The sequence below is a fragment of the Chelmon rostratus genome, chromosome 3 (assembly GCF_017976325.1).
Source record: "Chelmon rostratus isolate fCheRos1 chromosome 3, fCheRos1.pri, whole genome shotgun sequence".
Taxonomy (NCBI): domain Eukaryota; kingdom Metazoa; phylum Chordata; class Actinopteri; order Chaetodontiformes; family Chaetodontidae; genus Chelmon; species Chelmon rostratus.
In genome coordinates, this window is record NC_055660.1 from 12,302,561 (window position 1) to 12,315,587 (window position 13,027).

A 13,027-nucleotide genomic window follows, 5' to 3' on the forward strand; every position below is an offset into this window, starting at 1 on the left:
GCCTAGTTATCTTCTTTCTTGTACAGATCAAGCCAATTGCAACTGGTTGTGCAGTTGACGGCCGCTTTGTGTAGCCAAAGAAATTCAGAAAAAAAGGATGTGCTGCTTCAGTGGGTAATTTACAGCCAAATCGAGGAATTCAGTGCAAGTAGGAATGTTACAAAGGTGCACAAATTTTAATATGATGGCTGATTTTAATATGATGACACAAGATTCTCCATCAAGGTCCACTTGTTTCTGACTGCATCACATAATGAAAACAGCCATCATGCCATGCCAGTTGCCATGGAACTGTAGAAAGGTGGAAAGGTTGACAGGTAGCAAGTTACATCTCGTCATCACTTGCCGCAGTTCACGAGTTGGTCAGTCGTCTTGGTATTCCGTGCCGAAGAAGTTTGTAGCTGTAAATGTTTTGGCGAAGTTGATGATTTTTGACGTGACCAGTTAAACTGATGTTTGTTCTGATGTCTCCACTTTTCTGCCTCTCTCCTGCTGTCTCTCTGCAGTATTTTGTCGTCAGTTGGTTCTCAGCTTGACCTGAGGACACTACGAGCCGTCAGAGTGCTACGACCACTGAAACTGGTGTCAGGGATTCCCAGTAAGTGTGTGCACACTTATAACCAAAAACCAGAATAACAGCAGCAAATGTTGACAGTGCACACCTTTTTTCTTGGTCTGTAACATCAAACCAATCATGCATCGTTGATTGTTTTTGTGCACTGTGTCCTCCAGGCCTGCAGGTGGTACTTAAGTCCATTATGAAGGCTATGATCCCCCTGCTACAGATTGGCCTGCTGTTGTTCGTGGCCATCCTCATGTTCGCCATCATCGGCCTGGAGTTCTACATGGGAAAGTTCCACACTACCTGCTATGATGAAGTCACACGTAAGAAAAAAAAGACAGAATGTGCAATTGTTGCCATCAGCCAAACAGTCTTGAGGCTTTCACTGAGTTATTTCTGCTTAGTTTATCCATTTACAGTTTGCCTTCACTGGACGTTAAAGTCCAAAAAAAGCTGAGCCTGTTTCACAGCGACTTGTCAGGAAAAGCTGTTGTTGGTGTCATTTAGGTGTGCCATGGGCCTTGTTCAGGGAAAATTTTTAACATGTCTCAGTAGGAAAAGCATTGTTAAATGTTTGCTTTCTGATCCAAAACTAACTTGGGTTGTGTTACATCCCTCATTGTCTCTTTCTGTGTCTCTTTGATCAGGAGAGGTAGTGGACGAATTACCATGCGGCAAAGAGTTGCCGTCCCGGTTGTGTCCCAACGGCACGGTGTGTAGAGGTGGCTGGCTTGGACCAAACTACGGCATCACCCAGTTCGACAACATCCTCTTCGCCGTGCTCACCGTCTTCCAGTGCATCACCATGGAGGGATGGACAGACATGCTCTACTTCGTAAGTTAGCCTGTCCAGTGAGCCAAACTGAACATTTAACTACATGTAGCCTTGTTTAGCTTACAGTTCAACGTCAAGGAGTCTCAGACACCAGCAGTGTCACATGTTCGATAGCTGCAAGCTAGCTAAAGCCTGACATCCTTCAGAAATCTTAACACTATATCAATTTCATCTGGGATGGACATAAAATTGACTTAACTTGACTTACATGTCACCAGGAGAAACACCAGAATATTAATTACAACCAGGCTTCATTCATTATTCTTGTAAAACACAGGTCCGACTGCTGTGCTGAGCAGTATCTATTGATAATGATCAGGTATGATCAAACGTTAACCATGCTTAACAGACTTAAATGGACTTGCATATTGTATTGACCTGAACGAGCAGATTTGATCACTTGCATATATTTGATTGACCACCATATTCAGTTCAGTTCAAAGAACTTTATTAATCTGTTAGGAACTTCATTCGTGCAGAGCATCAGTACATCAGGACCCCTCACTGTGCCCGTGCAGTGGTCTCATTGAAATGAAGGAGACTGCTGCGTTATTGTTGGTCTGAATGCTGCCTTGTGCATAATTGTTTGCACACAAAAATACCAAACATATTGCAGATATTGGTTGCTGGTTATGCTTTCCCTGCCAACAGAGAATCTACGCTCATAGCTTACAAATCTTGTCACCTTTCTCACAGTTATCATAGTACTGATGTTCCCTGTGTACTCTGTGCTGTGTATTAGGTCTGTACTGTACGTTTTTTAGCACACTGAAGGACTCGTGGGGGTAGGTGGGTGTGGAGGTTTGTGACTGGTTTGAGTTTCATTCAACTAAATGAGGCATTAAGTAGTTTGAGATTTGATTCAAAACACCATTTTTGATCCAAAAGCCCTTCTCCGTCCCCCACTCTCTTTATCCTTCTCTGTCTGACTTCCTTTATCCGTCTTTTCATCTGTCCTTTTCCTGCCTTCGGAGTCGCTCTCCTTCTCTCTCCGCCTCCTTCTCTTCCACTCTCTATTCTGGTCTGTCTCGCTCTATATTTAACATCTTTTCTGATGGATGGAGGCTGACTTCCACTCTCACACAGGCAGTCAGGAGGAAACCAATGAAAGTTTAATAGAGAACGGGCTGCTCGCGCTGTACCAGTATAAAACCTAACAAATGCACACAGCACTCCGGCAGCAGATAATAATCAGCTGACACGGGTCACAGAAACACGATATCCTCCAGTAACCTTATTTCTCTGATTGTCAGCGGGATTTGTTTGGTGACAGTAGGAAGTGACACAGTGTCCGTCAGTTTTGTTGCCTTTAATTGCTCACTAGACATCTCAGTGCCATCGGTGTCTGTGGAAGCCATTGCTGCAAGCTAACGCTGCACATGCCGTGCGTCTCTCTGTTGCTTCTGCACGCAAACGCAACGTCCTTGCATCCAGGTCAGGCTTTCAGGCTTTAAAGTTTAGTTCAAGTGAAGTTTAAGAAAATGGGTCACTCCTGAGGCAGCATAACATATATACTTCAGCTGTCCTTGGTTCTCGTGCAGTACAGAGAAAGTCGTTAACATCCTTCAGTCCGTCTTTGTCCCTTGTTAGCTGCATTATATTAACCAAGCAATTTGATTGGAATTAAGATCTCTTGTGTGTGAGCTGAAATCAAAATTCTAATCGAATAACAAATAACAGAGTCATGCATTTCTGAAATCGAAGTCAATCATTTAGAGGAACAAGTGACCCTTTAAGGTACTCTTTGGAGTTTTTGTCCAGTAATACAGCGATGGAGCAATGTTTAAATCAATCAATCAATCAATCAAACTTTATTTCTATAGCGCCTTCCAACATCCAAAAAGGAGCACAAGAAGCTTAACACAGAAGAATAAAATCAACAAATAAATAAATAAAAGAATTAAAGTAAGTAAAAAGAATTTTAAAAAGGTGTGGCTCCCTGCTTTGTTAATGTCGTGCACACACGTGACGCACATGCAGTTGGGCAAGACGCACATGCAATTGGGCAAGAACCTGACCAGCGCAAATCAGTGGATGTAAATAATGCACAATTTAAGTTGATTAAAAAAATCTGCTTTGCGAATGTCTCACGAGGAAGGAAACTCCAGGATGCACGTAGTGTGTTTTGGTGAGAAACACTGAATGTAAATGGAAGTTGTGTTTTTTCATAGGGGTTTGTTAACTTGGTACAGGGACTATTTAGAGCTAAAACAATGAAAGAATCAACCCGCACCAAAGCGGTCCTGGATTCAGAAATGTAGTCAGTACCTGTTGGAGATGAAATATTAGTACAGACACAATTAAGAATCTGTTTGCAAGAAGAGCAAAGGTCGATTAAAAGTGAAAAATGTATTTGGCCTTTTCCATCAGTCCTAAGCAGAATAACAGAATATGCACATTTTTATATATTAGATTATCATTAATAACACATCTGTCTGTGTCTCTCGCTCTGTTTTGCTTTTGCAGAGTAATGATGTGGAGGGCAGTGCCTGGAACTGGATGTACTACATCCCTCTCATCATCATCGGCTCCTTCTTCATGCTCAACCTGGTGCTGGGTGTACTCTCAGGGTATGTTCTTCTGCGTGTCTGTCGACACTCGCAGTCATTCTTACATGGTTGAAACGCCCTCCTCAACCTTTTTTTTTTAACAGAATACTGTATACTCCTGTGTGCTCTGTAGCATCTCGCCTTCGCATTAAAGTAGAATAATGGCGACTGTGTCCACAGTGAATTTGCCAAAGAGAGAGAGCGAGTGGAGAACAGGAGCGAGTTCCTCAAGCTCAGGCGACAGCAGCAGATTGAGAGAGAGCTCAACGGATACCTGGAGTGGATCTGCAAAGCAGGTCAGTGCACACTGACACACACTGCTCGCTCCCATGTGTAGACATAATGCATGTGAGAAAACCAACTAAATCCTGAAGCAGTGTGATAACATCTTCCTTTCTTATTTTCTTGTGCAGAGGAGGTGATTTTGGCTGAGGACGACGCCACAGGGAACTTTGATGGTAACCGACCTTCTTTCTTTTTTTAATTGTGTGTGTGTGTGTGGATAACACTGGTGCAGCATTAGTGCATAATGACATTAGTGCAGTCAGCAAAAGACAGTGTGAAAACAGAGCCACAAGGAGAATGGTGTATTCACAGTGACAGCTTGTATCGTGAGACGAATCATGCACATGCACTGTGATGCATGTCTTCAGTTTTTCTTCCTAGAGGAAAAATAAGGATGCCAGACGCTGTAGACTGCTAAAACATCTTTAAGCTACTGTTATGTTTGACAATATATGACTAAGCAACTTCGGAATTGCTCAGTCAAAATGTGTAAATGTGTGATTTTGCACAATACACCTACAAGTGACAGACTGTGGGAAGGGTAAGACAGCAACATTTGAGAGACAGACAGATGAAGGAACAAACTTTATTTCTCATGCTAGGTTCGAGGCGAAGGCCAACCATCAAAACCAAAAACAACAAGACGGAGCTGCTGAACCCTGAGGAGGGAGAGGACAACATGGGAGATGCAGTAGGTAAGAAAAACAGAGGGATGGACGCGTGAGGATGAAAAGGTTTTTCAAAGCATCCTCACACCAGTAGCTTCAGCTCAGGAGGGTTTATTCCAGGTGGTCTGTTCAGGCGGGAAGTTTCTGTTCGTTTCAAGGCAAACTGCAGCACTGTTGAGTGTACTGGCTTCTGCAGCGAGAAACAACAAAATGCAACGTTTTTTGGTTATCTCAGATCAGGATTGTGAATTAGGGAAGCGCCATAACTTGTACAACACTAGGCCAGTTATAGGATAAATGTTGAGGTGGTGCTTCCTGCCGCCGACTGGCAAAAGGGCAGACATTATTAGTTGATGGGAGGGTGGAGGATGTAAAAGAGCTAAAAATAAACCTCATGTCATCTTATGTTAATGAAGAGCCTTATGTCCCCTAAAGTGGGAGTGGTGATGGGTCCAAAAAAAGACGAGGAAAAAAATTAAATCAGTCAAACTCAGCTATGGACTGTCATGTCTGCCTGCCTCCCCCCAGGTTTTGCCCGCTCCAGTATAAAGAGCGGTAAGGAGGGCTCCAATTACAGTAAGAAGGAGCGACGAATGCGATTCTTCATCCGCAAGATAGTGAAGACGCAGGCTTTCTATTGGACGGTGCTGTGCCTGGTGGGCCTCAACACCATGTGTGTGGCTGCGGTGCATTACAACCAGCCTGAGCTGCTCTCTGACTTCCTCTGTGAGTAAACACACACATGTAACACACACATCCACACATACTGCAGACTTTTTGCAGGCATCTTCTGAGAAATTCAAAAGCTTTGCATATTTTGCACGTTTATCTTTTGAACAGGAAAATGTTAAACAGATTTTATTCTAAGCTGTGGTCAAACACACGCACCAGTCCTTTGGCACAGTTGGCATATGTGAGAGTACCTTTATGTTACCAAAGCCATCACCAGATCTACACCTGACGCCAGGTTATTTTTACAGTTGTGTCTCAGAACACTTTTCAGGTTAATCACCGCTGCTGTCCACACACACCTCGTCCCAACCTGAATCATCTTTTTACACTTCAAATCTGCTCTTTCTTCCCACACGTGCAAACAACGCATTTACAAATTTAACTCTGTTAAATAGCAAAAAACATGTTGTACCTTCTCTGCTAACCAGGATCTGGTCCATCATCGCCTTCTTTTACTCACAAACAAACACACACACACACACACACATGCACACGCACACAAGGCTGTGGGTAGAGTCAGCTCGTTGGCCCTGGCCGCTGTCCAGTGTCATTAGCATATGAAGCTGTAGCTGCTGATGGAGTCCATTCATCACCAGACTGTCATACACTACTGGACTCGCACCGCTATTGACTTCCCCTCATCTTACTCTCTCCATATCTCTCTTTCCCTTCTTTCTCTTCTGTTTTCTCTTTCTTCACTTTCCATCTTTTTTCTTGACTTCTCCACCTCTCTCTTGCACTTTGTACTTTCTTTCTTCAACCCACTCCTTCTCTCTCTACATGACCTCACCCTATCTCATATTCACCTTCCCGTGTCCCCCCTTTTAACCCCCTCTCTGCTTCTGTCTCCTCATTCCTTGCCCTCTCCTCCCTCCTTTCCTTCTCTTCCCCCTTCCCCCCCTCCAGTCTATGCAGAGTTTATCTTCCTCGCTTTGTTCATGTCTGAGATGCTGATCAAGATGTATGGTCTGGGCATCCAGCCCTACTTCCACTCCTCATTCAACTGCTTCGATTGTGTGGTGAGTGCACACGCAGGCACACACACACACTCACACACACACAAACACACAGAGTCACTGAGTGAAAAAACTAATTATGCTCATAAGTATCAGGTTCTGATGACAAATCCAACACTCAAATTAAAACCAACAGATTTGAGAAAGAAATTTTCCCATGTTGTCCCATGAAAAATGAACAATGGGCCGATTCAGCGTTGCATTTGTCACTGATATATGTGCTACAACTTCACATTCATTCGTCATGCTAGTGTAGATGCAGAGGCTCATGCTGACACACCGTGCATGGTGGAGTGACAACATGTAATGCTGTGTTCAGTCAGCTAGCACTGGATAGAGATAAATACTCTGAATGCATCGCTGCAGTGGTCTCAGCTACAAATGCTTTTAGTTTGTTTTTGGATTTGATGATTAGTCATCAAAAATGATCAAAAAATCTCCGTGATGATTTCAAAGCTTCTATAACCCCCGGAGGTTTGAAGTGTCACTGAACAGAGTTGGATTCAGGTTGTCTTTGTAGGATCTCGTTACAAGCTGGTAAAATGTGGAGTTTGTTAGCTTGTTCTGATCAACCATTTATCAAATCTTTCAAAAAATGTTTTTAATTGACATATATATATTGATAATTCAGCTAATATGTAGTCCATGTGCCAAAACCTTTTTAGCTCTTTATTGTCTTAGAGTTTTAGTTATTTATTGTGTTTGTAGCTTAAACTTGTTATAAGCTACCGTAAGTTTAGATTCAGGAAGGATTTAAAAAGGCCTCTGCTTTGATGACCCAATTCTAATTTTCACAGAAAAAATAATCACAGTTTTGTCAAACACCTGAACGTGCTCAACAGTATCTGACCGTATTACATATGTGTGCGTGCGTGTGCAGGTAATCGTGGGCAGTATCTTTGAGGTGGTGTGGGCCACCATCAAACCAGGAACGTCATTCGGGATCAGTGTGCTGCGAGCTCTGAGACTGCTCCGCATCTTTAAAGTCACCAAGTGAGTCTCTCTCTCACACACACAAATACTCTAACACAATAACAATTTAGTGTTGAAAAGTATGAAAATCACATATTTCTTTCATCTTCCCCTCCTCTATCTCTGCCTTCTGTCCTGTCCTCTTCCCTTCTTTAATTTCTTTGTGTTTGTGTTTCCTTCGTCTCTTTCTCTTTCTCTGCTTTTGCACTTCCTTTCCTCAATCCTCCTCCTCCTCCCCCTCCCCCTCCTCAGGTACTGGGCTCCTCTCCGAAACCTGGTGGTCTCCCTGCTAAACTCCATGAAGTCCATCATCAGTTTGCTCTTCCTCCTCTTTCTCTTCATTGTGGTCTTTGCCTTGTTGGGGATGCAGCTGTTCGGAGGACAGTCAGTATCACAAACTTAAAAACAGGCTCACGTCTCTGCATTAACTTCATGTTTCTGACTTTCTCTGTGTCTGTGATTGTCATGACATTTCACTTTTCTTCCTCTCAGATTCAACTTTGAAGACGGAACCCCTCCGACTAACTTTGACACTTTTGCCGCAGCGATCATGACAGTTTTTCAGGTAGGAAAGAGAAGCTTTTACATTTTCGTTATCGTTCTGCATGAAAATATTATATATATATATTATATATATATATATATATATTATATATATTAGCTAATATTTGTATGATGTGGCCCATATTGTCATTTTCGTAAACATGATAAATTAGCTGGTTATGTTATCCACAAACACCAGGACAAATAACTAAATTGAATAAACTCTGAGCTATCCGTTTGTTGAAATCACCCTTAAAAATCGCACTTAAAGTTTTCGTATCAGTTTATGTAAAAAAAAAAAAGATCCATTTCGCTAAATAAATTCTACAGTGCGGTTCAAAAATACGTCCCTCTGCAAAACAGGTACCAGTGAGTCGCATTGTATTTACTGTGTTTTCCAAACATGGCTGTAAGCACACTCATGCACACTCACGTACATGTTCAGGACTGCTGAAGCCCTTTTTGAGAGTGAAATTAAATGACGCCTATTGTTGTCATGTCACCAGTTTGTCAGATGACTTGTTCAGTTCTGACTGCAGTCTCCATGTTTCTGTGTCCTCTCTGCTCAGATAGACAGACAGCTTTTGTGAAGAGCCATTTGTGCTGCTTCTTTTTTCGCTGAGTGACTCAGAGGCCAGCTCTGTGTGTGTGTGCGTGTGTGTGTGTGTGTGCGTGTACAGTATGTTGGTGATCATGCATCAGTGTGTGAGAAGTATCTTTGGGCTTATTAACAATATAACAAACACAACCTCAGACCAAGATTTGATCCTTGACCTTCTGTTTAGTATTAAAGTCTGTTTAAGCGCTTGTTCTCTCTGTGTAGATCCTGACAGGCGAGGACTGGAACATGGTGATGTACGATGGCATTGAGTCCCAGGGAGGAGTGAACGACAAAGGGATGGTCTTCTCCATCTTCTTCATTGTCCTCACACTCTTTGGCAACTGTATCCTGCCTTCACGCTCATATATACATGTATACAAATGCACAATATAAATATGTAAACATACTGAACACAAATATTTTTTTTTCCCATTTGCATGAGCTTGTGTCTTTCTTGTGTCAAAACCTTTCCACTTCCTCTCCACTCCTTCTTCATCCCGTCGTCTTCCTCTCTAGCTGTCCTGGCATCTTTATTTCTCCTTGACTTCTGCCACCACAGACACTCTGCTTAACGTCTTCTTGGCCATCGCTGTGGACAATCTGGCCAATGCCCAGGAGCTCACCAAGGTGCAGGATCAAACCAGAGAAAAATACATTCTGCTTTTTTATTTTAATAAAAATCAGTAAAAAGTAAATATATTGTAACCTGTGAAAGATGTCTTCAGGGTCATTTCGTAACAATGAGCTTTTGTTTGGACCTGTAATTGTAGATCCTGGATTCATGTGTAAAATGCTGAAAATATCAGAAAGATAGATTAGGATTACGTCTTCAAATTGTGTCAAAAAACTTGATTAGCTGTATTTATTTATTATTTTACATACCAGTGTATTGAAATTTAAACCAGGATCAAGAGACTGAGATGATTCTTTTCTTCTCCCAAAGGACGAGGAGGAACAGGAGGAAGCAGCCAATCAGAAGACAGCAATGCAGAAGGCTAAGGAAGTGGCGGAGGTTAGCCCGCTATCGGCAGCCAACCTGTCTATTGCTGCGTGAGTACACACACTCACAGTCACATACTGTACAGTACACACAAATACATACAAAATATATACTATACAAAAATATACACTTTGCATTGCATACTCACCATGAACACTGAATTACCCCAAAATACACGTGCACACACTGATAAACAAAATAGTTTCATGCACACACACACACACACACACACACACAACCACACTCTTCTGGACAAAAGTCTCTCTTCCTCAGTCTTTTTGTAAAAATTGCACACACTTTCTCAAATCGGTTATTTGTGATTGGCAGGCATTCATGTACACGTGATGCGCACACTCACACGCACAAACACCCGCCATCACACTCTCCCCGTTCTCGTCCTCTAAAACATGATTAAGCGATTGTTCTGAGAGTGAAAGGAACAGATTCAGGGCTTTGTGAAGTGAAGAAGAGCGAGAGGCGGACAGTCTGTAAAATCTGCTCCTGGCAGCAGAATCGCTGACAATAGGACACATCAAAATGATGCTCACAAAAACCCTGCTGCTCCTTTCGAAGTCGCCGGACTCTACAATCGAACCTTTGATGGCTAGATTAGAAGCTGGTGGTTTTGTGCTGCAGTTATACTTGTCAATTAGACACCAACTTGTCAGTCATTTACTGTAGCAGGGGTGTGGATGATTTCTAGTCATGGATTCGAAATTGTGTGTTTTAAAGCCTGGAAATTAGCTCAGACGCTTCCTTTTATTCACAGAACACAACATGAGTAAATCAACATGCAGCTCAAGGATTTTGCATTTCTTTTCATGTTTTCACACATTCTGCACATTTATGTGCAAAATGCACATTCTCACATTGAAATTGCAGCTTACTGGAGTTTTCTCTTTCCTTTTTAAGGGTATACTGTACTTAATGTTAATTTACCACAGGAATCTTACAGTTCCACCTTAAAGTGTGTAATTCTTTTCCCTCTTTCTCCTGCCGTCCTTACCCTCTTCACCATCACTTCCATCCCCCCCGCCCTCCAATGGCTCCTTCACTTACACCTCCCAACAGTAAGGAGCAGCAGAAGAACCACATCAAGGGCAACAAGTCAGTGTGGGAGCAGAGAACGAGCGAGATCCGCCGACAGAACCTAATGACGAGCCGCGAGGCGCTCTACAATGAGCTGGAGCAGGAGGACTGGAAGGTGGGAGGGGAGGGAGAGGAGGTGAGCACCTCCCCTACACGAGACACACATATATACATATATATGCAGTCTACTCCTGATATATATGGTTAATAATTGTTGTAATGTGTGCAGAGTGATATGATACCACTTAAAGGGACATTATCACCCATGTTCAGTCGGAGGTCTAGACGTGAGACCCGCATTGATTCAAATCATTTCACTTTCATCAACTTTCCCAGCCAATGAACACATCTTGGATGTCAGATGAAAAAGTTCTAAATCAAAAAGTGGAAGCGACCAGAACATCTGATATGAAATAGCAAGAGGTATTTGTGAAAATTCAAAATAACCTAAGCATGTTTCCTAAAAGGATATATCCCCAGTATGTTGCAGGCTCCAACATTTTAAGGAAAACATGGACTTTTTTATGTACTTTCCTAAAGTTTGGAAGTTGATGAATCCTGAGATGAAGTTCATCCTCCCCATCCATCATCCTTTATGAACTTTGCATCAACACCTGTTTAAGATCACAGTTGTTTAACATCAGCTGGAAAACAGTTTTTGCTGGTCTCCGACTTTTCACATTGCTGCAGTGATGTAGAAGTGTGGTGACATTACCATTGATGATTTACCATATTAGAACACTGCTTTCCAGCCTGGTGTTAAGCTACTCTTTAATTCTAATAAATTTCACCCCATCTGTATGTTATGTTTAGTGATATACTGTGGAAACTGTGGACTAACACAAAGGCCTGACCTGCTTTTTGTCACTGTGTATTCTAGGTCATGCTGCACTTCAGATGTTTTGATTCCAGGGTGTAATGTCCCTTTAAGTCTGTGGAAGAGTGTTATTATTGCGCTAGCTGCTGCTATATGGGACGGCTTGAAGCTGCGTGCTTGGGAGCAATGCATTATTAAAGTGGGGCATGCAGAGAAATCCAGAGCTGTACCCAAAGATGGCTGCAGACTCAAAACTGGAGCGGGCTTAAGAATAAAAAGTCATCAGGAGTCGACTGGATATGGCTCGGCAAACTGTATACTCACAGCTGGATCTGTTTGCTATTTTGTGGTTCTGGACAGATTCATGGCAATTTTTATTTTAAATTGTTCATGTGGAGCCAAAAATGGTGGGCTGTTTGCCGAACTGTGTATGTCTGTGGCTCAGGGGAGGTATCCGGGCGGGGGCTTGTGCAAGTGTTGCAAATTCTGGGATTATTCTGGGAAAACTGAGATTTAATTTGGGTATAAACTGCCTGAATGTAGGCCACAGCAAGCCTGTATTATGTCCTTTGTGCCAGCTTTGAAGCAATCTGCTACTGCAACGTAAAACCATGTAAATGCAACTATGATGTGTTTTGAGTTTGATGATCCTCTGCTTCTTGAAGGCTGTTACAACCCACCTATACAGATACAAATATGCATGAAAGTCAATGAGGAAATAAGAGCTATTTCCTTAACTGTCACAGATACATGGTTTTTGTCCAAAACTGGCAAGATGTTCCTCTTCAATTTGCCTATTTTGTTATTGTTGCCTATTCCAAATATTTGATCCATTCAATGAACCACCTTTACTTTAACCATAAAATCACCATCTCCTCAGGAATTAAAAAAACAAAAATGTATATTTAGTACACGTGACAGTTAGTGAATGAATAAATTATGGAAAGAATTGCTGATAATATCCATATCTACAGCCACATGGCTCAGTCTCATATTAATTTGAATTAAGCAAACCAATCAAAGAAAGGATTGATCCCACATGTGAATGCTCAAACATTTATTTATAAATGCATACGTGTGTGTGTGTGTGTGTGTGTGTGTGTGTGTGTGTGTGTGTGTGTGTGTGTGTGTTTCAAGTTATGAGTAAAGTTATGGTTGTGATCTGGCCTCACAGGGTCAGTTCGCTCACCAACAGATATTTAGCAGTTGCTGTGCGAATAAGTTCAGTTTCATGTGCTCAGGTTTTGAGAAGCAGTCAGAATTTTTTGCTGCCACCCCGACAGAGTGGAAGTCAATGGAATTTAATTTGTGGATAATCCACAGAAGACATTGTGAACTGTTTTTTTATGGAAAAAGTG

General features: G+C 42.1%; 1 protein-coding gene across 1 annotated transcript in view; it reads left to right on the forward strand.

The window, feature by feature from the left end:
• Nucleotides 1-13,027, forward strand: part of cacna1ab (calcium channel, voltage-dependent, P/Q type, alpha 1A subunit, b) — a 153,011-nt gene that overhangs the window by 80,980 nt on the left and 59,004 nt on the right. The window contains 16 exon segments of the mRNA XM_041933435.1: nt 507-598; nt 733-885; nt 1,210-1,397; nt 3,864-3,967; nt 4,127-4,242; nt 4,360-4,404; nt 4,834-4,926; nt 5,428-5,625; nt 6,538-6,650; nt 7,528-7,640; nt 7,872-8,003; nt 8,112-8,184; nt 8,986-9,106; nt 9,323-9,390; nt 9,707-9,819; nt 10,796-10,988. Of these exon segments, the coding sequence (XP_041789369.1) occupies nt 507-598; nt 733-885; nt 1,210-1,397; nt 3,864-3,967; nt 4,127-4,242; nt 4,360-4,404; nt 4,834-4,926; nt 5,428-5,625; nt 6,538-6,650; nt 7,528-7,640; nt 7,872-8,003; nt 8,112-8,184; nt 8,986-9,106; nt 9,323-9,390; nt 9,707-9,819; nt 10,796-10,988 (1,915 nt within the window).